Consider the following 26,766-nt stretch of genomic DNA (forward strand, 5'->3'; position numbering starts at 1 on the left):
CGCTCGCTTAGGAGATCTCCTATTTGACTACTAAACGAGTAATAAAGGAGTACAAAACCGACAAATCTCTCTTATTGCTCAGAATTCAGGTTAACGGGAGTACTATTTTATTCCTCACATAGGAAGATCTCCCTTCAAGTTCTAGTGGGATACGTCAAACTCGCCTGAATGTATTCGTCACATATGGGTGTTTCCTGCGTTACGGACGTTCCGTTTGGAGACACATTTTTTATTATAAAAACTATAGTAGACTCTGAGTGAACACACATTTTTTGTCATGAGTAGTCACCATCAATACCTATCTTAAATCAATAAAAATATTTTCCACAAATGTTATGTGGTAAGTGTATAGTTATTAAAAGTTCTCGTTCGGACGTTCCCAAAATGGAACTCGTATCGAAGATGACAGATGATGTTTGCTAAATTCTGCGAATCTGTTAACGGTACAAAAAAAACGATGTATGAATGGTTGTTAGAATAATAAGCAGCCATAACAATTGCGTCAACTTAAACTTCCTAACGATGTTTAGTAGCTGCTAAAAACTATTCAAAGTTGTTCGGACGTTCCCGTTCGGACGTTCCGATTTTTTCCAATGGATAACATTTTTTGTTTAAGAATTTAAACACACTCATTTTTTTTAATGCAAATATAGGGTTTTATTGTAAATAAATCTACATCTATATTAAGGCCTTTATTAACGTTCATTGAAGTCATTTCTTCGTACAAGCAGACGTACATATCGACGCCTCCAAACCATACTATGCTAAGTCTGACTAACCCTGGGATTCAGTAATTCAGTCTCATCTCAAGTCACTAAATTTGAGATCAGCAATTAGTGACTATTTTTGTGACTTGAGATTATTTGGCTATTCTGTAGGAGAGTCACAAAAAGTTCACCAAAAATGTGTGGTGAAAACAAACACAGACATTCAACTGATAGCGTTTACGTATGCCTTTTGCCGCGCCGCCCGAAGAGTCGCAATGGCCGAGTGGTCAAAGCATTAGACTGCCAGTCGAGAGGGTCCGGGTTCGAGTACTCCTCGGGTAGAGGATTTTTTATTTTTTTTTATTTAGTATTTTTTTCTTTTTTGTTATTAGTTTTATTTTTTTAATAACCTTTAGATTTTAATGTTAAAAAAAATTAATATTTTTTTCAAAGGATTTGTATATTAAAGCATTTTGGTTTATTTCCTAACGAAATTCTTATTCGTTTTTTTTTTTAATAAAATGGAAAGCAATTAACTTTTTCTCCATATTTTTATTTTTGAGACCTGCTCTTAGCCAGCTGACAAATTAATAATAATAATAATAATAATAATAGATTGGCGCTTACACATATGTTAGTGTTTGTCCGAGCTGACAAATTAGTGACTTTTTTTTGAGACTAGGGACGTGAGACAGCGTACTGAATACCAAATAGTCTCAAAATCCAAGTTCACCACCAAAAGTCACTATTAGTGACTAGAAACCGCGTACTGAATGCCAGGGTTAGTCTAAGCTGACATAGCATAGTATGGTTTGGAGGCGTCGATATGTACTATATCTATGTATATACTGTTACTCATAAAATTGAGAATACGGTTTTTGTTTGTTAATATTCGCAATGTTTTAGATACTAAATTTTTTTTTATTTTATTTTATATGTTATTTATATATAATATATATATTTTATATATTATTTATATATATTTTATATATGTGAGCGCTCCACTCGCCAGCGTTCCAAGTGAGCAATTGTTCAGTGCAGTCGGCCTTATATACGAGCCTCGAAGAAATCGCCTCTTGGGAGAAAGGGCAGCAAAATTACTTTTTTTTTTTAAATATAATACGCCCCTTTTGAACTCTGACTACTAGATTAAAACACTGTATAGGTTAAGCTCTCGTTCAATGTTCTAATAATCATATATTTAATACTTCTATATTGGCAGAAAACTATCTGCGCAATGTGTTTGGATTCAGCAATCAAAGGGAGATAGTTTGGAGCCAAATGTACGTTTTGCGTATGCGCAAGTTTTTCATGTATTAGTATCTGTGAATAAACATATAGGTATTTCCTGAAAAGTGTCAACTAAGACCAAAAAAATAGAATTCAGACTGAACAAAGTATATAGATGTCAATTGATAACTACATATTTTGTCTTTCATCCACCAAAATATTCGACTAATTGGTCCATTCCATTTCAAGATATTTGCGGCTTTCCAACTACACTTTCAATTTTTCTTTTTTTCGGAGAAACCATACCTTCTAGAAATCCTTCATAATTGTGGCACAGAATTAAAATGAATTGGAAATTTATACACAAATTTAGTACAGCTTATGTTCTGAAAGCCTTACAACAAAAACAACGTAAAAATATATTAGGAACGGTTTAAAGTTAAATTACAAATTGTGCTTTTTCTCAAGTCCATTCAGTTTTAGTACAATAATGTGCAAATTTCAAATGTATAAACAATTATCAAAAATCATCGCAAAATTTTAGACATAAAATTGCACATTATTATACTAAAACTACATACCTGATTTTTTAGAAATTCTTGTTAAAAAGTTTGCAATTTTGTTGAAACTTTGCAGATTTTTCATAATTTTCGTACACAGTTTCATACTTGGATTTAAATGGGGTTTGCTAAAATATAAGCCATATTTTAATACCAAATTAACAAACAAATTTTGCAAAAAACCGTATACTCAATTTTGTGAGTAACAGTACCTACATAGAACAATATGAACAAAAGTTATTTAAAGCGTTCGGACGTTCCGATTTTCAATATACTTACAATCGATAATCCTATAGCTTTCCGAAAAAAATTTTATGCGACTGGCAAGAGTAACTAAAATTAGCTTTGGTATTAAAATTTTGATAAATAAAGTAAACGTTAGACCGTTCCTAATACATTTGTACGTTGTTTTTGTTGTAAGGCTTACAGAACATAAGCTGTACTAAATTTTTGTATAAATTTCCAATAAATAAAGCGTCACACAATGCTGAACTGCTCCTTCGGCTAATGATCGGCATATTGCGAGGGCTGTATCTGCGTGCTATCCTTTTTTCTTTGTGCATACTATTTTGAGGAGATTTTGAACTTTGCTAAGTTTGCTGACAACGTTTCTAACTTGATCATTCCATAGGGCGTTTCTGGGGAAGGTGACCCCTAAAGCTCGCATATTTGTTTTTAACACTATGTTGGTGTTCCTAACTGTTAAATTGTTAGCTTGACAATTTCTTTTCCTGCATACATGCAGTGCTTCTATCTTGTTAGACGGAATCACTGCTCCAGTCATTTTTGTCCAGTTGTTTATTTTTCTGTCCAGATCATTTAGACTTTGCTGTACTTCTGCTTCGGTTCCTGAAGCTAGTGCGAATATATTGTCTGCATATATTCCTATGAAGTTTATGCCTGGCGTGTTATGTAGTAACCTGGAAAGTGTGTTTGTGTATACGTTGAAAAGAAAAACTGATAGCGGTGACCCTTGTGGGATTCCATTATCGAGCGTAAAGGTGCGTGAAAGGTGTCCATCTAAATACTTTGACGGTGATCCTTCTGTGCGACAGGAATGAAAATATGAGCTTTAATAGCATTTTAGGTACACCCCAAAGTTGTAATTCTTTAATGATGTGCGTTGATATGACCCTGTCGAAGGCCTTCTCTATGTCTTCCGAAATTACTACATTGTGCTTCCGATTTCCCAAGTTTGTTTTCATATTTGTTTCTAGGAGATGGCAGATAGTGTGCACTCCATGACCTGCTTTGTACGCGTGTTGTGATGCTTCCATGTTATGCCCATAAACTTTCCACAGCCTTTGCGTTATTATTTTATCCAAGATTTTTGCTAATACTGATATCAAGGAAATTGGGCGATACCCTTCAGTCGAGTTTTGATTTTTCCCCACCTTAGCTATTGGTGTAAGTGTCGCATGTTTCCAATCATGTGGATATGTTCCTGTTCTGAGGATTTCGCTGTACAGCTCGCAAAGGCGGTTTTTGATTATGCTCGATGCGTTTTTGATCATGGAATAAGTGATTTTATCCTTTCCTGGTGTTGTTCCTTTAACGCGTTGAAGAGTAAGGTTTAACTCCATCACTGTTACTTCGTCCAAGATTCCACATTGGTTGCTGCTGTCAGACATACTGCTAAAGTTAATTTTTGATTTGTCGCGGATTATACGAGGGTTGAAATTGTCGTTCGATGCTATCGACCTCCATAAATTTGCAAAATTGTCTGCTATTTGTTTTGGGTGAGATAGAATGGCATCATTCACAAAGATGGGAGGGAAGTCTGGAGCCTTCGGCGATTTTATCTTTTTGACCTTGTTCCAAATGGTTCTCGTGTCTAGCGTTGGGTTAAGCGAGTTGAAAAAACGATTCCATGTTTCTCTTTTGGCCTGCTTGCATGCTCTTCTAACTTGTGCTGAAATCTTTCTATAGTTTAAACTGTTTGTTAATGTTTTCTTAAATTTAAATTTTTTCCAAGCTTTGTTTTTAAGACTGACAAGTTTGCTTATCTCTGAGTTAAACCAGATTGGCGTTTCTTCTTGTATAGGGGGTTGGTTAACCGGCATGGATTCGTTGGAAGATTTCCGTATAATTTTTTTAATCTGTGCCGCTTCTTTATTGACGTTACTTGTCTTTATGAAATGGTTGTGTAGGATTTCGTTTTTCTCCTTGAACAATTCCCAGTTTGCTTTGTGTTCTTGAAATCGCTTGTCGAATTTTTTTGTATATTTTGGTGCTGCATTATTTATGAATATGGGAAAGTGGTCCCCCTGCAATTGGTTGTGATGGACAGTTCCAATTTAATGTTGCTGCCAGCTCTGCGTTTGCCATCGATACGTCAACTGAAGTGAACGTGTGAATATTTGTTAAAAAGTTTGCTTTGCAGATTTGTCATAATTTTCGTACACAGCTTCATATTTGGATTTAATTGGGGTTTGCTAAATTATAAGCCATATTTTAATACCAAATTAACAAAAAAAAATTTGCAAAAAAACGGTATACTCAAGTTTGTGAGTAACAGTACCTACATAGAACAATATGAACAAAAGTTATTTGAAGCGTTCGGACGTTCTGATTTTCAATATACTTACAATCGATAATCCTATAGCTTTCCGAAAAAAATTTTATGCGACGGGCAAGAGTAACTAAAACTAGCTTTTGTATTAAAATTTTGATAAATAAAGTAAACGTTACGACTATTTTTTTTACATGTAAAGTATATTTTGCGTCCGAACGCTTGAGAAAAAGCACAATTTGTAATTTAACTTTAGACCGTTCCTAATATATTTTTACGTTGTTTTTGTTGTAAGGCTTACAGAACATAAGCTGTACTAAATTTATGTATAAATTTCCAATTCATTTTAATCCTGTGCCACAATTATGAAGGATTTCTGGAAGGTATGGTTTCTCCGAAAAAAAGAAAAATTTAAAGTGTAGTTGGAAAGCCGCAAATATCTTGAAATGGAATGGACCAATTAATCCAATATTTTGGTGGATGAAAGACAAAATATGTAGTTATCAATTGACATCTATATACTTTGTTCAGTCTAAATTAAATTTTTTTGGTCTTGGTTGACACTTTTCAGGAAATACCCATATGTATATTCACAGATACTAATACATGAAAAACCTGCGCATACGCAAAACGTACATTTGGCTCAAAACTATCTCCCTTTGATTGCTGAATCCAAACACATTGCGCAGATAGTTTTCTGCCAATATAGAAGTATTCAATATATGATTATTAGAACATTGAACGAGAGCTTAACCTGTACAGTGTTTTAATCTAGTAGTCAGAGTTCAAAAGGGGCATATTATATTAAAAAAAAAACGTAATTTTGCTGCCTTTTCTCCCAAGAGGCGATTTCTTCGAGGCTCGTATATAAGGCCGACTGCACTGAACAATTGCTCACTTGGAACGCTGGCGGGTGGAGCGCTCAAATATTTGCGGGCCAGATCTGTTAATTTGTCGTATTTTAGTTTAGTTTTCCACCAATCGAGAGGATTTTCACCGAGATAAGCTCGTTTTTCTTTAAGATAGGTCTTTAATTGCGCTTTAGTTTCACATTTTTTAATATCTCCAGATTCTACATCGAACGCTCTCGCTGGAGGAATGTAAAATTATTTCTAGGTTGCTTATAAGACTTCTTGAAGGCCCATCAATTTGCTTGATATACTACTTAACCGTTTAGCGCCTGAAGCTAAAAGCCGGTTATTGTCCGCACCCTGGTTAGACAGATTTAGAGCCATTTCAACAATATTAGGCTGCACTTGATAGCAGTATGTTGAATAAGGAAAATGAATTAGCACGCAAGGGTGTGCATAGCTCAGTGGTTAACGCTTCTGACTTTGCACATCGATGACGCGGGTTCGATCCCTGCTGAATGTCTAGAAAAAAGAAGTCTGATGAGGAGATGTGGTGATTTCCGGAATAGCTGCTATAACTTCTACCACTTAGACTTTGTAGTTTTTTCCATTTTTACTAATAAAATAATCGTGGTACAACTCAAATAGAATATTAAAATTAAATATTAGAGTGGACTCTCTGCTCATGTACATATTCGCATTCGCAAAACATTCGTATCATTTTATGCAAATGCGAATGTTTAAAATGATGCGAATCATTCGTATAACGAATGCGAATGCAAACATTCGCAACATCCCTAGTATGCACATACATATCTGCATGTGAACATACAATCCTTTACTCGAAATTCTTAGTTGATGCAATTTTTATCCCATACAGTTTTTCTGGCCAAACAATCCGTTTGCCTGTCTAATCTGCTTGCCTCATTCGCCTCGCTTGTCTGCTGCTGCAAATGAGTGCCTCGCTCGCAACGATGCAGTGTGTTCTGTTTTGGGGAAAAATGGACAAAATCAAATATCTCCCGATCCAGATAGAGACATAAACTAAACGGCATTATAAAGCCCAAATATTGATGAATACGGGAAAATTATTCAGATTCTTCAAAAACAGTTTCTCGACCTTGAATTCCAAGGTCAAAGTTCGACAAAAAAAATAAATTTATATATAAAAGCAAATGTCTAGCGATCGAAAATTAATAGAGACCTAAATAAAATAGTATTTTAAACTCCAAATATTGCTCAAAAGAGCCAAACTGTTTCGATTCGTCAAAAATAAATTAGCTATCGTGAATTCCGAGGTCAATGGTCAACTAAAAAAAAGAAAAATTTTCTGACTTAAACATAGCTAAATGTTTTTTTAAATCGTTTTATGCGATATACATACATATAAATGCACATATATATGGGTGGTGGGTCATGCCTATACATTTTTAATTACACAATAGGAGTGTTCGCTATGCAACTGCCAGTAAGAATTAGCCAGTAATAAAATTCAGAGAATAAGGTACCTTACTCTCCCAAAGAGAGAAACTTACTAAGTTTTGCGCGAACAGGAATTAGCAAACATTTGCAAGCTTCACTGCCAGCTGGCGTTGCACGGTTGCATTTCGAGCATAATAAATTTTTTAAATTATTTCAGGTGGAATTGAAAACAGGACCTATACGTATATTTCTTCTTATTCTGACTTTCTTCAACATACGCTTCAATTTCTTTGTGGAAGTCACTGTCGGATTTCCTATATCGAAAGCGGTGTCGAGTGCGTTCCGATTACGAATACTTTTTCAGCCGGGTACCTTTCAAACGTTTGGAATTAATTAAATTAATTCAATAAACAAATATTTCATACTTCTTTCATTAGTCAATCGCAACAAGATTGTTCATTTTTAAATTTAACGAACTTGTTGATTCAAATTAATGTTGACAAAAATGCAACCGTGTGCCACAATCCTGCTTGCAAATTCTTACTGGCAAAAATTTTCCCAGCACGAATTTGCAACTTCCCCTCCAAATGAAATGTCAAAATTGTGCTCTCTCCTTGCAAGTTTTACTGGGTTTTTGGCTAAACGAACACGATTTGGTAACAATTGGTACCAACTTGTACAAATTTTTTGCATAGCGAACACTCCTAATATCACATCTATAAACATATAATAAAAATTCGTCCTTTATGTATGTATGTATATGTCAGAGCTGTGTAAGTGTGAAATCATTTTCAATTTTAAATCAACAATTTTTTTCTATTCAGTTTTCATTACTTATTCCTCGCTTCAGGTTGAGGCTTATAATTTTTAAATGTTCCATTCACTCAAAGCAGTTATGAATTCACACATCAACATATTCATAGCAAGATTGAAAACACCAACTTTTTGCCTCTTTCTGATTGGCTGAAGGATAAAATTTCTGATGCTGAATGGCAATGCCTCTTGTTCAATATACAAGCCAAGATAGCTTTTCATAAGCCAATATAATTATGTTGGGTAAGTCCTCCATACAAAATAAGCTAATAGCTTAAATTTCTGGACAAATAAAACACGGCTAATGCCAAATCAAAAAAAGGTTTAACACTGAATGAGTATTGAAAAGGCTGCAATCTTTTATGTGTGTGCATTCTTTAATTCAGTACCAATTATTAGTTCAAAGACACCCTGGTAAACAACTTTTTCATAAAAAGGCAGATATTTGACAACTGCTCAATTGTAAAAATTCGAAGCGGTGTTACCCAATTTCAGTTTTTTGGTAGAGGGGATTTTATATCATAAATTTCGGATTATATATAAAACAGTTGTATTAACATTTAGCTTTTAAAAATAGTTAATATCTTATATTAAAAATGTTTAAATTTTACATTAAATTCGATAAACACTTCGCAAAAACTTTACATTTAGGTTAATCAAATTTTATTGAACATATTTTAAAAATATTTAGTGTCTTTATGCCATCTGATTATTTCACAATGTAACTAGCCAGGACTATTACAGTTTTCAATATCGGGTGCGATTGTTTCTGATATAATTCGAAGACTAAAATTACAAATTTTGATGTGTAATTTAATGCATATTTAGGGGATTCACAATTCGTGTTAGACGTCGTAATGTCTTAAAGGCTTAAATTTGTTCAATATAAAGTAACGGTTAAAAGCGATTTGAAAGATTCGTTGGGTATAATTAGAGCCAATAATATATTTCCTACTAGTTTAAAAGCATTTTGGTTATGTTACAAAAGGCCTAAAGAGGTATTAAGCGTTATTTTACGTTTAAAAATTTTTAGGCTTTAACACATTACGACACTTAACACCTCTTGTGAATCCTCCATATGTGCTTGACCATTAAACTATATCGTTGTTTATTTGGGTAAAATTAAAATATATTACACTGTTCTATATTGGAGTTGGTGTGAAGTATGCAAATGAGAACAACAATTATCAACTTATTGATCATTAGCCTCATTTATTTAAAAAACAAAAGACATTTTGCTTGGTAAAATTTCCATTCTAAGAATAAAATGTTTTTAAACAAACGAAAAATTAATAATAAAATTTGAAGGATTTTAGATACTGCGTATGGTAGCATGAAATTTTACAATATGCTTAATTGTCAGGTGGTTTTTTGTATCATGGAAATACATAGCAACTGATTTCACACTTACAGTGGGATAAACTTAAAACTTCTAATATAAATTAGTTAAGATTTTTTATCAATTTTAAGTTTTCGTTTGGAATAATTTTCATGAACTAATCTATTTAGAGATCTTTTTAGAAAATTGCCGTACATCCGATATCTATTAAAATTTTGACATCCTCACTTTTTGGAAAAAGAAGTTCAGGATACAAGTTTATGTGCAAAAAATAAATTAAACAATAAAAGTCTCCTAATATTTATGGATCATATAATAGAAAAATTTTAATTTCATTACCCAGACTTTATGAATAGCCTACTCTATAAGTAATAGTAGAAATTCCGAATTAGTAAGTTCAGTCAAGACGTCATTCAAAAGTTTTGAGGAAAATCACTTTTCTCTTTTGTGACAATTTGCGAGTATTGTCGACAAAATGTTAGTCTATGAATGATTAAAAATTAACGAATAAATGGTTAATCGCGATTAATGATTAAAATTAAGTAAGCGATCGCTGTGGTGTAGTGGTTAGAAGTGCGCACTACCATTCCGCAGGGTGAGGGTTCGAGCCCAATTCCGGCCAACATAAAAACGAAAATGTTTTTTGTAATAGTAGGTGGCCCCCGGCAGGAGTCGGCGTAAAACTGTAGGTCCGTCCCCTTTTTGCGACAACATCAAGGCGCATGCCACCAATCGGAGACCAAACACTAACGTATGTCGATGGTCCTCTGCAATAACGGCACAATTCAAAATTTTAGGTTTAGAAAAAGACATAATTTGAAAGATTACAGAGTGACTGCAAATAATCCAGAATTCCAACGTTCCAAGACATAATAATAATATAATAGATTGGCGCTTACACATATGTTAGTGTTTGGCCAAGCTTCTCCTCCGATTTGTGGCGTGCGCCTTGATGTTGTCACACAAAGCGGAGGGACCTACAGTTTTACGCCGACTCCGAACGGCGATTGTATTTTTACGAGAAGCTGTTTTTCATGGCAGAAATACACTCGTAGGTTTGCCATTGCCTGCCGAGGGACGACCGCTGTTAAGAAAAAACATTTTTTCTATATTTTTTGCGATGTTGCTTTGACCAGGGCTTGAACCCAGGCGTTGCGGAGTGGAAGCACGCACTGCTTACAATAACACCGCAGCGGCCGACAAGACATATTATTGCTAAATTACGAAACAAAATATCTTTAATTGGCTCTACTGGAATATATGAAATTTTGAGTTTTGTCGTTATTGCAGATGACCATCGATATGTAAGCGCCTTTCTATTATTATTAGTAATCATCAATACAATTTCAAATTACATAAACCCAGTCACAGCCCTTTTTTGTATTCGACGCGTCCAGAAATCACATAATACATAAAATAAATAAAACCTGTTTTGATTATTTGTATAGAGATTTTAGAACCCATTTAGTTCCTAAAATGTCTGTTTGCAACACATAACAATAAAAATGCACAACAGCTAAGAATGATGAAGGAAATCGATTCAGACTGGCCGTGCGTACTCAAAACAAGCACATGTTAATTAAGGGGCTATTCAAGTATTATGTAACCACCAGTGGGTAGCGGGGGTCTTGGTTTTCTTATTTTTAATTACGAGGGGCAACATTTCTTCAAATAAGTAAAACATTAATTACACACGCACAAATTTTGCCTGCAATTTCGAGCACAATTGAACACTGCACTTCACTCTCGTTTCGAATTTTTGAAAGCGTTTTTTAAGCTATTTAGTGGTTTAACACTTCTTGGAGGCGCTTGGTATTGTAAAAACAAGTAATTTTTAGCAAAAAAAAAACCGACTTAAAAAAAAATATATATATCTATATATTTCATGATCAATTATATTTCATGATGAATTATTGAAATCGGTTGACGTGGTGCAAAGTTATGCGGTAACATACATAAAAAAAAAAAAAAAATATTCCGACGAACTGATAACCTCCTCCTTTTTTGGAAGTCGGTTAAAAATATGCGCAATTCGATCCCTAACTATATTTTTTTGGTAAAGAACGCCCGTTTGCTTTAAATTTGTAAAATTACAATTATTTTTTTATTTTGTTTACATCTGTCATTTGTTACAAATAAAGAAAAGTCTAAGAGTTACCAAATATAAACATTTTTATTTCTATTTGTTATAATAATAATTTACAATAATAATTATTTAATTGATACTTTACTAAAACACAAATTTGAAGTCCTAATACATTTGTAAAACTATTTATCACAAAATGTTATTAATTGTTTGCAAGCGTACTATAGTTTTCATGCATTTTGAGAACAAATAAGGGAATAATGTAAACATACATGTGCGTACTTCCACTCCACAGAACCATGGTTAGATCCCTAGTCAGATCATAACCCAAAATAGCAGTAGTCCTTCGGCACGCAATGACAAACCTTCGAGTATACTTCTGCCTTGGAAACTCTTCTTATAAAATCATTTGGCGTTCGGAATCAGCCTTAAATATGTAGGTGTCTCCACAACAACAGAACTCATGCCTCAAGTTTGAGGAGAAGCTCGGCCAAACACTTAGAAAAATATTTTAACAGCAAATATTTATTTGTTTACTTATTTTAAGGTAGATGGCAATCTTCTGGTTTCACATTTTGAGTACAAAAAACTCAATCCTGATACAAAAAATAGTATTAGTACTGAATGATAATGACAGATTGTATTCCCATAAACGTACAATCATACATAATTGAGTTTTTTGTTTGTATTCACATTCTCTATGTGAATGGGTGTCAACTATTCCATAACACACTACATATTTTGTGTTTACAATTTGTAACCAATCTCAAGAGTGGTTGTTAAATTTTTTAAATCAAACAATCACATTTTTGAAACGAAAAAAATGAGAATGCACACTCAATTGATTCAATCATTACACAGCTCTGGTATATGTTCATACCCAGTAGAAATTGTATGCCTACGACATCGCTGTTGGTGGCATGAGCTGGCTGCTGTGTATACATGCAGGCCAGTACAAATGAACCTTCAATTCCATTTAACACGTGTGGTTTCTCAGAGCATATGTGTACTCTCACCATACACTTGTACTACTGCTGTATGCATATGGCTGTATTATTGTTTCAAACATACAAAAATGCATTAATGGAACAGTATTAAAAGATTCTTACAAGATACGTATCCCCATATGTAAATGCTACTTTTCTGATACATTTTAATGTATGGTACATACGGGTACACACAAAAAAGTAGCATTTACATATGCAAATGCATATCTTGTAAAAGCCCTTTAGTGCTGAAAATATCGCACAACACGTCCGTTCACTAAAATTTTTGTACAAGATAGAGCTGGGATACTATCGATAGTATCGATAGTTGAAAACTGTCGCCACTATCGATAGTTTTTGAAAGCTATCGATGTCGGTTTTAGCGAAACTTCTCTCTTTACATCTCTTAACATTACATAAATTTTTTTTTTCAAGAAAATCACATTACAGTCGGCGAAAAAAAAATTTGTAGTTATTAGAATTTTTAGCAACTATAACCCTGCAAAAATCGTTGGACCATGTAGTCTATTTGTGGTAAATTGGAGTACTTACAAAAGTGTTCCTCTGTCATGCTGTAGCGGACCAACTCGTGTCTCTGCGCCAGCTTATTGTTTGTTATCCGATCACTGCTCGTGTTTTAACGAAATGTGATTGAAGTGGAGCATTTGAAAGCACATTTGTATGTCTGGCTGTAGCTGAACGTGTAGAGATGCTCGCTGTTAGTTCTTAGCTCCCAGCATGTTCGGGTTCGAATGCCGTCAGAGGCAACATGTAATTTTTAATTTTTGTCTTGGTTTTTATTAATTTTGAAAAAGCATTTGAGAAGTGAAGAACAAAAGCGTGTACAAACGAAAAAATATAACAACAATGCCATTGTTAATATGCTGGAGTAGTTTTGTGCTACTCTGATGTAATGCAGGGATGGAGTATATGGCCCTGCCCTTGGACACCGCAATGTTAATTGGACCATATTTGTTATATGAATTGTGGTTAATTTTGGAGTACTCCTTGGTCCTTAGGGAGTACTCTTTACACGCATGCATGGAGTAGTCGCGATTTTTGCAGGGAAGCTTACACTGAGTTATAGTAAAATTTAATAAGCTATAAAACCGCTTACATAAAATTTTTATAGAAATTCGAATTAAAAAGCTTGAATTTTTAATGATTTTGTAGTTTTTTATGCTTTGTACAACTTTTATAAAAAATTAGTAGACACTTGTAGGGTTTGTATTTGTGTTATTGTCTTTAATTGTCTGTTGCGACGCGTTTTAGTTGAAACCGCTGCTGCGGCTGTTGCTGCTATTGTGGTTGTTGTTATAGTTGGCGCCGTACTCGCAATTGTGGTGCTGTCGTCGTGCCTCCGTCAATGCAGAGAGCGATTAACTATTAACGGATTCGGCTATAGACTACGCTTAACCGTTCTTTCGATCACACTAAACATGTCGTCGCAACTCTTGTGTCCTTTCGTGTTATAGCCAATTTAATTCTGTTACACTGTTTCTTAGTAGAACTATATTCACAACATGGAAAATGGTTGCTGACCGAAAATGTCGTGAGCTCTTAAAACTTTTTTTTTTGTTTTGCTTCCAACTACAGCTATTTCCTCTCCTGGCAGGATCGCCAAATGTAGTAGTGGTATATCAAGGATTTTAAGAAATTCAATTTAATATTGTATAAAATTCGGTTGTTAGCAGTTGCAAGAAAAATGTTTGAATAATAAAATTTTCTCTTTGATGTTTGAACTACAAAATCACTTAAATATAAAATTTCTAAAATTACAAAGTTGAAATTAACACAGTACAATAAAAGACAGTAACACAAATACAAACCCTACAACACTAAACAAACAAAAAATAGTCAAAACTGCTAAAATGTTGTGGTGCTATTATTTTGACCAGTACTTTATTCGTTTTCTTATAATATGGTAAAATGTTAATAATTTCCTTTGTCCGGATTTTGATATGCGCCTCCGCATTTGATCTCAGTTGAACTTTTATAAGTATGCGCTGTCAATTTAAAGGAATATCTTTTGTTTTGTTTCGTTTTGTAGTATTAGAAATGTATTATTATAGCCAATTTCACTTCTTTGCACTTCAAAAGGGACAAACATATGTATATATAATGCAGACGCATAAATTAATAATTTATTTTATTATTATTACTAGTTCTTTTGATGCACTCAAACTTAAACAAATTTAAATAATATCTTTAATTACAAATTTTATAAATTTCATTAATTATTAAATTTTCAAGCAATTTAGCATTTCAATTCAATACCTCTCACGACGATAGTACTATCGATACTGTTACTGCAATTTATTTGTAACATGTGTTGAATATACAAAGTTAATAAAAAAGTAAAATAGCTGTATTGCAAAAAAGGTGCTAGATTGTTCAGTGCTCTTTGTTTCTCCTCGTTCGTCGTTCGCCTTTTGGTCGTCGTTGTCGTCGTCGTCGTTTCCAAATTGTGTTGTTCTGTCGTTGGATGTTGTGTCAAAACTCTGCCTCTCCCATCGCTATCGCTGTCCTTTATACAAGGCAGATGACGGGGTTGCCCATATGTTTAGATTTCGATTTGAAATGAAATGGACAGGGTGCCATTACACCCCGCCCCACCGTGAATCACGTAGGGATTCACCTTTAATTCGCAGGATGGCAAGCCTTGTTGCAGGGCGACGTAGTACTCCTCCAGCGGTCCTGACCTCGACGAGACGGATCTGCCCGTCCTTGGCTGGAAATACTTTGGTGACTCGGCCTTTCTTCCATTGGCTCCGCAGTTGAAGATCGTCGCAGACGAGAACCAAGTCGTCGATCTCAATCGCCTCAACTTTGTCGTGCCACTTGTGGCGCAAGAGTAATTGCGGCAAATAATGCCGTATCCACTGCTTCCAAATGCGGTCCTTCAGATTTTGTGCGATACGCCACTGTTTCCTGAGGCATATTTTTTGGTCAACTGGCTGTGGTGTTTGCGTTGAATTGGGACAACCAACCAGAAAATGGTTCGGAGTTATGGGATCGTCTTCCTCTGATGACATAGGCACCTCAGTCAGCGGCCTCGCGTTCAAAATATTTTCGGTTTCAATTAGTACGCTTCGCAGTGTGTCTTCTCTCGGTGCTTCTTCGCGCAGTGTATTCTGCAGCAATCTCTTAACGACGCGAATGAGGCGCTCCCAACAACCTCCTGAACTCGGATTGGAAGGGCAATTAAACTTCCAGTCTATGTTCCGCCTGGTGACCTCATCGGATATTCGCTCAAAATCCAAAATTCGCTCTGACTCTTTCAGCTCTCGTTGGGCGCCAACAAAATTCGTCCCGTTGTCGCTTCGTATTCTAATCGGTGTGCCACGGCGGTTAATAAAATTTCGCAGGCATAGCAAAAACGCATCAGTCGACAAATCATTTGCGAGCTCCAAATGAGCCGCTCTTGTAGTAAGGCACGTGAAAATTACTGCCCATCGCTTCTCACGTTGACGACCTATAGTCACGTTAAATGGGCCAAACAGATCTACGCCCGTGTACGTGAACGGTCTGACATAAGGGGTGACTCGATCCTCCGGTAACTGACCCATCGGCGGCGGTGTCGGTTTAGCTCTGTCGATGCGGCACTTTACGCAAGTACGTTGTACAGTTTTTAACAATGATCTGGCGTGCGTAAACCAAAACTTTTGGCGGGCTTCGTACAACGTTACTGAGAAATTCTGGTGGTGTTGCTTTTCGTGATACTGGCGCATTATGAGCTCGGAGACGATGTGTTTGGACGGCATCAAAATCGGTCTCCTTGTCTCTATGGGCAAAACCATGGCTTCGTCTAAGCGCCCTTGAATCCTCATTACACGATCGCTGTCAAGATACGGCGTTAGCGTCCTAATACTGCTTTGTTTGTGAAGTTTTTCGCCCCTGCTTAGTGCTGCTACCTCTTCTTTGTAGACTTCATGCTGGACTGCTTTGACGATGTATTTCTCTGCTTTGTCAAGTTCAAATGCGGTTAATGCTGAACTTTGGCTGGCCTCATCGTCATTTTTGTAGTTACGCTGTAATCGTTGAAACTTGTCGGCAGCTCGCAGGACCCAGGCTGTCACCCGTTTCATCTTGAAGTATGAAGAAAAGCGGTTAAATTTTATCAAGCAATTATTTACCTCGGTTTGTATGTAAAGTTAAGGCTTGATTTCTTCCTCTAGCAGATCTGGCATATGTGTACAAGTTGTGGCTGGCCAACTGTCAAGCGGAAATCGCAAAAACTCTGGACCACTCAACCATGGACTAGGCAGTTCGATCTTGGGTGGCCACGTCGGACGCGTAGCGACATCCGTTGTATTTTTGTCGGTGGGTATCCAACGCCATTGTGGAGGCTTGGTTGATGACAATATCTCAGCGATGCGGTGACCAACGTACGGCTTAAATTTTCGCTCTTTCGAATTGACCCACTGTATCAGCGTTTGTGAGTCTGACCAGAAGAATATTTGGCTGGCTTGAATACTGTGGCCTTGGCAGACTAGATTCGCGAGTCGGACGCCTAAAACTGCGGCTTGCAGTTCAAGCCTCGGCACCGATAACAGCTTCTGCGGTGCGCCTCTGGTTTTTCCTGCCGCCAAGGGGACATCACAACCTTCGGCGCTGGCGACACGAAAATAAGCAGCAGCGGCGAATGCTGCTTGACTGGCGTCTACTACTACGTGTAGTTGAATTGACACTGCAGCTTGAAGCTGAGGCGAATACCAACGCCTGACTTGCACATTACTAACGTGTCTGAGCTCACTCCACCAGGCAAACCATTTGTGATGCAAACTATTCGGGATCACTTCGTCCCACTCGATGGAACTCTTCCACACCTCTTGAACTAATATCTTGGCAAACAGTAGAAAGTCGGCGAGTATGCCAAACGGATCGAACACTGACATGAGTATGCTGAGAAGTTCGCGCTTAGTTGGTGGACGAACTCCTTCTAATACGGCTTTGGAAACCCGGTGAAAATTGAGCTGAAACTCAAACGAATCTGTCACCGTGTTCCAACGCATTCCTAATACCTTCTCGTAGTTCGCACGGCTTTCTAAGTTGACAGACTGTGACGTTGTTGGCTCTTTATTCAGGCTATCTTGCAGCTGTTTGATGTTTGAGACAAATGATCGCAGTTGGAACCCCCCCTTCCGAATGAATATACACGACCTCCCTGCAAATGCGTTCGGCATATCGCTCGTTCTTAAAACTAGCGACAAAATCGTCGACATAGTGACTTTCGACTATGGCTGTAACGGCTTCAGGATACTGTTGACGAAAATCTTCGGCGTTTTTATTTTTCACAAATTCTGCTATGCACGGCGAGCATATGGCTCCGAAGACCATTGACTGCATTACGTAGTGTTCCACTGGACGATCACTGTTTCCATCACGCCATAGGAATCTTTGGGCATGTTGATCTCGCTCTTTTACAACAACTTGAGAAAACATCTCACGAATATCTGCTGCGACTGCAACAGCGCCTTCGCGAAACTTAAATAAAATGTTCAATAATGGCTTGGCGTGCTCAGGTCCCTTGAGCAAAGCGGAGTTCAATGCTACGCCATTGACTTGGGCGGCTGCATCGAACACGATCCTCATCTTCTCAGGCTTGTGCGGGTTATGAACTGCAAAATGCGGTAAATACCATTTAAAATCTGTTTTTATTCATACTTATTCGTCGGATAGCTTTCTGGCATAACCATTGCGCAGATATTTAGTGATTTCCTCCTTATACTTGGCGGCAAAACTGGAATCGACTCTCATTTTACGTTCTATTCCTAACAGTCGCTTGTAGGCCATGTCGTAACTGTTAGGAAGTGCTGGTGGAATGCTTCTCCACAAAAGTACGCTCTCAAAACGCTTACCCACGCGGCGAGTGTTGTATTCCAGCATCTGGCGGGCCATCTGATCCTCCTCAGACTCAATCTGCTTGAGCGACTCACCTACTCCAAAGTTGTCGGCGGCAAAATATTCGGTGACAAGTTCGTTTAGTGTGGCTGGGCGCTTTCGCTCGCGGACATGTAGTACGACTGGTGTTTGTGGCGACAAACTTGTTGGGCCGTAAGCTATCCAACCAAGTTTGGTACAAATGGCTACTGGGCTTTGACTGTTGGCTTGTACAGTCGTAGACGGCCCGCTTAACGACGTATTATCAAGGCCCAACAGCAACGACGGCTTGACTTGACTGTAGTCCTCTATCGGCAAAAACTCAAAGTGGGCATAATCGGCTTTTGTAAACGACTGCGCTGGCAAATCAAGGCTACGTAGTTTTCATACGTTGCGCAGACTGTATGTTGATGGCGAACCTTTGCCTCTTATCTCAAGGCTGACTTTCGATGACTCCTCGGTTGTGCACTTCTGGCCATACCATTGAAGCGTTAGTGGCTGTCTCCTACCTTTGAGACCCAAGCGGCTTGCTACGTTATCTTCGATCAATGATATGGCAGAACCTTCGTCTACCATGGCGAAAACATCTGCTCGACCATTCGGTCCGAACAGTGAAACTGGAACGTATTTAAAAAACTGACCTTTTCTACACTCGGCGTCTCTGCAGTAGAGCACGGGTTGCGATTCGATTCGACTACGTGTAGCATTTGTATTTTGCGTCGAGCTAGAACTTTCATGCAGGCTACGATGATGATACCGGCGGCAACCATCAACGTCACAAACTCTTCTTGAACGGCAATTCGATGTATTGTGCCCTTTATGTAAGCACGAAAAGCAAAGTTGAATGGCTTTAACCTTTTCCCAACGATTTCGTATGGTCATGTCTTTGAAGGCTTGGCAATTGGAGATAGAGTGAGCACCTTCACACACGTAACACTTGATACCTTCAAGGCGTTCTGGTTGCTGCTCTTTTCGAACATGCCTCATACGTCGTGGTGGCTGCTGTTGAGATGTTGGCTGATAGCTTCTCGTGGTTGCGGTTGGCGGCGGAATGAGACACACTACTCTTGCAAGATCGCTTAACCAGGTGGAAAATTATTTTATTGTTGCGTATGGCTTGATACTGACTGCGTGGCGGGTCCACTCGTATTGCTTACTGGGTGGCAATTTCGTGACTAGCTGCTCCAAAAGCGTCGTATTGATGATGTTCGCACTTAGCTGATGTTAAAAACGCGTCTATATTTCTCGTCTTTGTGGGGAACGATATAATTTGCTCCGCCTTATTCTCTCCAATATTTGGAAATTGTTGAATTTTGCTGAGTTGGTTTCTCACTAAAAGGTCTGGCCGACCAAAGTGAAATTCTAATTCGGCTATGGCATTTGGAACATTTTCCGGAAATATTAGCATTGAAGCTACAGTCTCCTTAGCACGACCCACTAGGCATTTATGCAAACGCATTAAATTCTGACGATTGCTGTAGCGAAACGCCTGTGTTGTGTCTTTAAAATTTGACAAGAAAAGGGGCCATTCGTCAGCATTTCCAGAAAAAATTGGCAGGTCATATAATTTAGTGACTGATTCGCTGGCTGCTAATGCGGTACTCTGCCCAGGCCCTTCTGGATAAGACACTGACAAACTCTGATGCGTAGCTTCGATGAGATTTGGCTGTGTTGCCTGCTGCACGTCAATCTGAATATTATCTCAGGCGCTCAATATCCCGCTGGCTTTCCTCAGTTACTGTTTTTAGCTGTGCGACTGCATTTGTAAGTGCATTAAGGCTGGCTACAATCGTGGCTAGCTGGGCCTGTTGCACTCCTTCTGCATTCTCCTCGGAATCTTGCTGTTCGCTTTGATCCCTTTCAAGGCTTCGCAAGTTATACATGCTACCTGGCATGCCACACACGTTCACTTCTTCGAGCACTTAAGGTCAATCTCCAATCTTTACTTTTGCAATTTTGGCGCAAAAACTATTCAACTTCCCGCTCAAAGAATACCACACGAATCGAAATCTTTACCAACAGCCAACAACACTTAATTCGGAGAACGGTTAATTTGGAAAAATATGTTACTGCAATTTATTTGTAACATGTGTTGAATATACAAAGTTAATAAAAAAGTAAAATAGCTGTATTGCAAAAAAGATTCTAGATTGTTCAGTGCTCTTTGTTTCTCCTCGTTCATCGTTCGCCTTTTGGTCGTCGTTGTCGTCGTCGTTGTTTCCAAATTGTGTTGTTCTGTCGTTGGCTGTTGTGTCAAAACTCTGCCTCTCCCATCGCTATCGCTGTCCTTTATACAAGGCAGATGACGGGGTTGCCCATATGTTTAGATTTCGATTTGAAATGAAATGGACAGGGTGCCATTACAGATACTATCGATGTTTTCAACTATCGCTTCGAAAACTATCCGGGTGGCGGTACTATCGATAGTATCCCAGCTCTAGTACAAGACTAAAAATATTACAAAAATTACACTGCTTATAGTAGTCAAATTTATCAAGAAATGTACTTAAAACAACAACAACGTACGTTCGCTTGCAGTTCGCTAGAATTTGAATTTATTTGTGGAAATTCATGACTACGCATGGATTGTTCACACTTATTCACTCATACAGCATGCATACTTCATGAATGCATACAACCGATTTCTACTGGGTATACACATTTGTGTGTGCGTGTGTATTTTTGTGTGTAAGTATGTTTTTTTATTTTTTTTGTAGAGGTGGCACAAAGCAAAGTGTGGGACTTGCCTTTCGGCTCACCGCACTAAAAACCCACCCCTGCTCCCTTTCCCTCCCACCGTGGAACTACCGTAAGGTATTACTTCGCGGAGGGGGAGCGGCCTATTGCCAATCTATGAAATTCTGCAGAGTTGTTCCGCTCGACGCATTTTAGATAAAATTGTGCTTGCCAAATTGCAAACAACGGCCCAATTATCTTCTGACTCAAGCATAGTATCCACAAGGTTATGAACCGTAAGTGGCCTCCCCACCTTCCTGCTCGAGTCATCCCTTTCGATTGCAAACCTCGGACAGACGAAAAAGCAGTGTTCAGCGTCTGCAATAATATCCTGTGTGTAAGTATGTGTGTGTGCATAGTAAACCAGTAGAAATCGGTTGATACCTTATTCTCTGAATTTTGTTACTGGCTAATTCTTACTGGCATTTGCATAGCGAACAGAACTACTGACTTAAAAAAGAACAACGCAGCATATTGTCCTTGGACGAGGATACGTGTACAGATAATCGAATGGTAGTTAGATTTGAATTGTTTATACTTCGGATTTTTTTATTATCGCATTACAAAGCAACCAGTCCAAGCCTTGTTCTGTCCGATACTGTCTCTGAACTAGTAACTTTATTTCATGGGAACACTTGCGCACTGCATACAAAGAGTTGCTGTGTTTGAATGCGACGGGCAACATCAAAAGAGAAATCCCTGATAGTAACCCAGTAGATAATTTCAGAAATTAAAAGCCCTTCCGAAGGGCCTTCCTGACAGTCAAGAGGACTTCCACTCTACATTCCTTTTTCCTTTCTTTTTTGTATGGAGTGGCACAAATTGAAGGGCTTCTTCTTTCGCTACCCATGGAAGGCCTTCCAAAAGGGCTTTTATAGGACATACTTCAGAAAGCCTTTGGAGGAGTTCTTTTGAAGTTGCTTCTTTAATGTATAAAAATCATACATCTTTGAAGTATTTGTTAAGGTTTATATCAAATATGTGTTATTGCAACTTAAAATGTTTTTGAAACTCATTTGTAATGCATTCGCGCAAATTGTAAATGGATAAGCTCTTCTAGAAGGCATGCATGGAAGCACTTTTTTCAGGCCTTCTTGGGTACGCTTCTTAGAATAGCTTTACTTTTGAAGGCCTATCTAAATTATCTTCTGGGAAGCAACTCGCGTTGCCGTGTCTGAACGCAGACTTAACAAAGACAAAAATGGCCGCCACTGCTCAAAGCCTTCTCATCTTTAGTCGACATCGTCCACGTTTTTACTCCATATAAAAGAACGGGCATGATCAGAGACTTAAGACTGGTTTTCACTATGTCATATTTTGACACCAAAATTTGGCGACATATTTTGACACAACTTTATCTCCTTTATCCATACCTTGGCCGATGATATTATAGGCCAAAAACAGACATATAGCCGATTTAGCAGCGTATGTACACGACTAAAGACCTATCCTGATCCAAATCAATCGATAAACCCCTTTTTGTGATCATTTGAGAATGTGTTTTCACTTATTTGACGACAAATGCCACTGAATTTGACATAGTGAAAACCAGCCTTTATAGAGCATCGTTTTTGTTCATCGACAGAAGGCTCCTATAAATTCCTATAAATTTGAAGATTTTAGAATTTTGAAGCACCAGCAACTAAGACCTTGAGTGTAAATAAGCTGAAGAATATAGCAACTAAGTTGCCAGTTGCTATCTGTAATACTAGTTGGATTTATGAAACGTCGCAAAGTTATTGTATCGTATTTGTTTAAAAATTTGCCACCTTGCACAGCTGTTTACTTTAGTATGAAAACGTTCTGAGATAAAATTGTGACACCTGGAGAACACGGATGAAATATTCGTCAGTTTGCTGGCCGGCTAAATATTTTAAAATTATTGTTTAAATAACATCATGAACCAAAAAGGAACGAAAATCAAAATCATTTTGGTAGGCTTGGGCTGCGGTTTTGGTAAGAGCGAATTTTATTTGCGACGCTTATAACATATTTGCGTACATTGGTTACGTGGCTTACCGAAACCACAACATACCAAATATAGGATTTCACTGTCAAACCGATGTCGAGTGAATAAAAATCGGTCTTGCCAAAACCTCAGCCGTACGCACCTCTAGCCCCACTCGCCTACAGCGGACGCTTTAAGTAAATGTATTACGGATGACAACCGAACTTCAGTTGGGTTGCCATTGGTTGAAATGGTATTACAGATGGCAACTGGCAACTGAAAGCTGTCAACTTAGTTTATGTTTTGGCAACTGCATTTTTGGGGCTGCTGCAGAAATTGATTAAGATAATTTATTTCTCTTTTAAAATGTGTCTTCAGCTTATTTAGACTCAAGTCTTAGTTGCTGGAACATCAAAATTCTATTATCTTCAGCTTTATTGCTCTTAACTGTAGTTTCTATTCATAATACACATTTCCATTTCAGTGGCGTTGCCCATCGGTAACCAAAACGAGGTTGCGTTGCAATCCATAATCGAGCCATAAGTTCTAAGTATATCGAAATAGCGCTCCCAAAAATAGAGCACGAAAAAAGCCGAAAGGTCTCGAAAGTATCCAATCAGGTGCTTTAAGTACAAAACTATATAATTGAAGTTTTATAAGTATGTCTTCCATCAACTTCTTAAAGTATCATAGAAATTTATCCAAACTTAAGGGCTTTAAAATTTTACAATATTTTCATTTATCTTGGTTTTTTGTTTAAGGTGGTCTCAAACAGATGCGATACTACCGATGCGACACAAAAATTTACGATATGCGATCAATACAAACCACTACGGTATATGTGAGTGCTCAACCAGATGCGGTATACCGGTGCGATACGATGCCTTCAAAAATTGTATCGCAGCAAGCACAATTGATCGCACGATATGAGTGACTTGTTCATTGTAGAGTTCTGAAATGGAATTAATAATTCAGCTCGTCAATTGGTACCCCATATTATACGATTTGAAGTATTCGGAGTATAAATATTGCCATAAGAAAGATGAAGCACGGAGTGTATCGTATCGCACCTGTTGAGAGCCTTTGCTTTTTATCGTTATCGCGTCAAATACGGACGGGTAGTATCGCATCTGTTTGAGGCCACATTTATTTGTCTTTAATGTATGCTCATATTCATAGCATTGTTTACCACAATTGAAGGGGTTTTCAACTGAGTGGTAACAAATAGCCATTTCATTTATGCTTGTAAAGTAATGTAGTAATAAAAAAATACTATCACTTCAAGAACATTTATAGAGATACTTCATTTCGTGTGGTTTTCAATATAATTTCATAATATCGTTTTTTAGTCAGCCTTGTGATTCGCATAATATTTGTAATTTCCTTGAAACAAAGCTATGAGACGAATAATATTCCACTTTTGTACAGGAGGAAATGCACGAGCAAATGTCCGGCTATAAACGCATGCGTCGAGAGCATCAGGCTGCGTTGGTGAAGCTTGAAGAGAAGTGTAAATTAGAAATGGAAGCTCACAAGGGCGCATTAGACAAGGAATACGATAACCTACTACACAACTTTACAAGGGAACTGGAACGACTAGAGGTGCATTGTTAAGTTATACTTTTCGTGTTTCTTGTGTTAATTGTGTAATTTATGAGTTTTAGGCAAAACATCAGCAGGATTTGGAACGTCGGCAAAAGCAAACAGCTGCAGCTGAGAAGAAACTATTTAAAGAAATCTCGCTAAAACAGGAAAGTGACCGTAAAGCCTTCGATTTGAATCGCAAAAAAGAATACAAAGCGAACAAGGAGCGTTGGAAACGTGAACTTTCCATGGATGAATCGACACCTAAGCGACAGCGTGATTTGACGTTGCAATCGCAGAAAGACAACCTGAAGCAAGCCGAAGCGCAGGAAGAACAGCGTTTGCTCAGAGTGCAAAAGCAGTATATTGAATTGGAGATGAGAAAGTTCAAGAGAAGGCGTTTAATATCTCTCCACGAACTAGAAGATCAGCTGCTGCGCGATGTGAGTGATAAAAAGCCATGCAAAATTGCTTACTGTTTTATGAGTTCTTCTATATATTTAGGAATTGAGCAAAAAGCAGCACCAACTAGAACAAGCTCATGCTATGCTGCTGAAGCATCATGAAAAAAACACAGGAACTCGAGTATCGCCAGCAAAAAAGCGTACATCAACTTCGTGAGGAGCAGGTATAGATATTTACTTTTTTGCTCGTATTTAAATTTAATCTCAAAAACAAATAATTTGCTAATGACAATGCAAAATAGTCATGAAATTTACTAAAATTAGTATACCTATTTGTTTATTTCTCGCAGATAAATACTCAGCACGACACGGAATTGAAGAACCAAAAAGATTATATGGAGCGAGTAAAGAAGGACCTTTTGCGAAAGCACGCGCTTGAAATCAGACAACATCCCAAAAGCTTAAAGGTATGTTATCGTTTGAGAAATAAGCAGCACAGAAAATCGTCACGAATTTTAACCTTGTTAAGTTTGAATAAAAATCGTTCGCTTTACGAAAATCAATATTCAATATCGTACTGACATAAGTGGAAAAAGATTTTAAGACCGCCGTTGGCCGTTAAGATATTTCATCGTTGTTGTTTACAGTTGACACATCTGAAGTTCATAATAGGTCAAACGATTACTTTTGCTATTTTAACTTTGCTGACCTTCACACTTTCTTTGTATATACTTTTTATCATTTAGCAAAAAGAATTGCAAATACGTAAGCAATTCCGCGAAACGTGTAAAACGCAAACAAAACAATACAAACGCTATAAGGCACAAATTCTCCAGACCACACCAAAGGAGCAACAAAAGGAAGTTATAAAACAGTTGAAGGAAGAGAAGCATAGAAAATTAACACTTCTCGGCGAACAGGTATTATAATGTCACATAATTTTTGTTTAACGTCGTTTTACATGGATATACATGTTATATTATAGTATGAACAAAGTATTGCTGACATGTTTCAAAGTCAGAGTTACAAATTGGATGAAACCCAAGTAATTGAGTGCCATCGCACCAACGAACAGTTGGAGTACGAGCTTGAAGTGCTCACTGCCTATCAAAATAAAAACAAGAAACAAGCCCAGGAGCAACGTGACCGTGAGCGCAAAGAGTTGGAAAACCGCGTAAACGTGCGAAGAGGTTTGCTGGAGAGCAAGGTGAAACGATGTTACTTTAATATTATCTCTGAAACATAATTTGTATTCTGCGTTTTGTTTAGATGAATGCTGAGTTGCAGCAATTCAATCAAGAACGTGCTGAACGTTTGCGTATCAAACAAGAAAAGCATTCTAGAGAGCTGGAAGCTTTCGATCACGAATCCCTTGGATTAGGTTTCAGGTAAGACTTTTAAAAATAGCTTTTATAGAAGAAGCATGTTAAAGTGCAATATTTAGGTATATACACTGCTTTTATCTACAATATGTTCCCATTATGTTTGATTGGCTTTGAATGCATCTATTTAAGGCTACTCGGCTTACGAGGGGCAACTTTTTTTATTTTCTTACAGACAGTCCTGACCCATTTTAAAGAAATATTTAAGTCATATAATATGAATGATATGAGAATATACTCGAATCTAAGTAGAATTATTGTTCCAGTTAACGGAAGACCCTGCTGCTAGCTGTGGTAACTGTATCAATCAAGAGTTTGGAAAC

The 26,766-nt window shown here is 37.5% G+C and overlaps 1 protein-coding gene across 1 annotated transcript in view; it reads left to right on the forward strand.

The window, feature by feature from the left end:
• Window positions 1-26,766, forward strand: part of LOC118734094 (serine/threonine-protein kinase Tao) — an 81,447-nt gene that overhangs the window by 28,036 nt on the left and 26,645 nt on the right. The window contains 8 exon segments of the mRNA XM_036463799.1: window positions 24,502-24,675; window positions 24,738-25,100; window positions 25,162-25,224; window positions 25,226-25,285; window positions 25,412-25,528; window positions 25,808-25,981; window positions 26,047-26,268; window positions 26,331-26,449. Coding sequence (XP_036319692.1) covers window positions 24,502-24,675; window positions 24,738-25,100; window positions 25,162-25,224; window positions 25,226-25,285; window positions 25,412-25,528; window positions 25,808-25,981; window positions 26,047-26,268; window positions 26,331-26,449 — 1,292 coding nt within the window.

Source organism: Rhagoletis pomonella, unplaced genomic scaffold (genome assembly GCF_013731165.1).
Source record: "Rhagoletis pomonella isolate Grant_MI unplaced genomic scaffold, Rhpom_1.0 Rhpom_scaffold_00002, whole genome shotgun sequence".
Lineage (NCBI taxonomy): Eukaryota > Metazoa > Arthropoda > Insecta > Diptera > Tephritidae > Rhagoletis > Rhagoletis pomonella.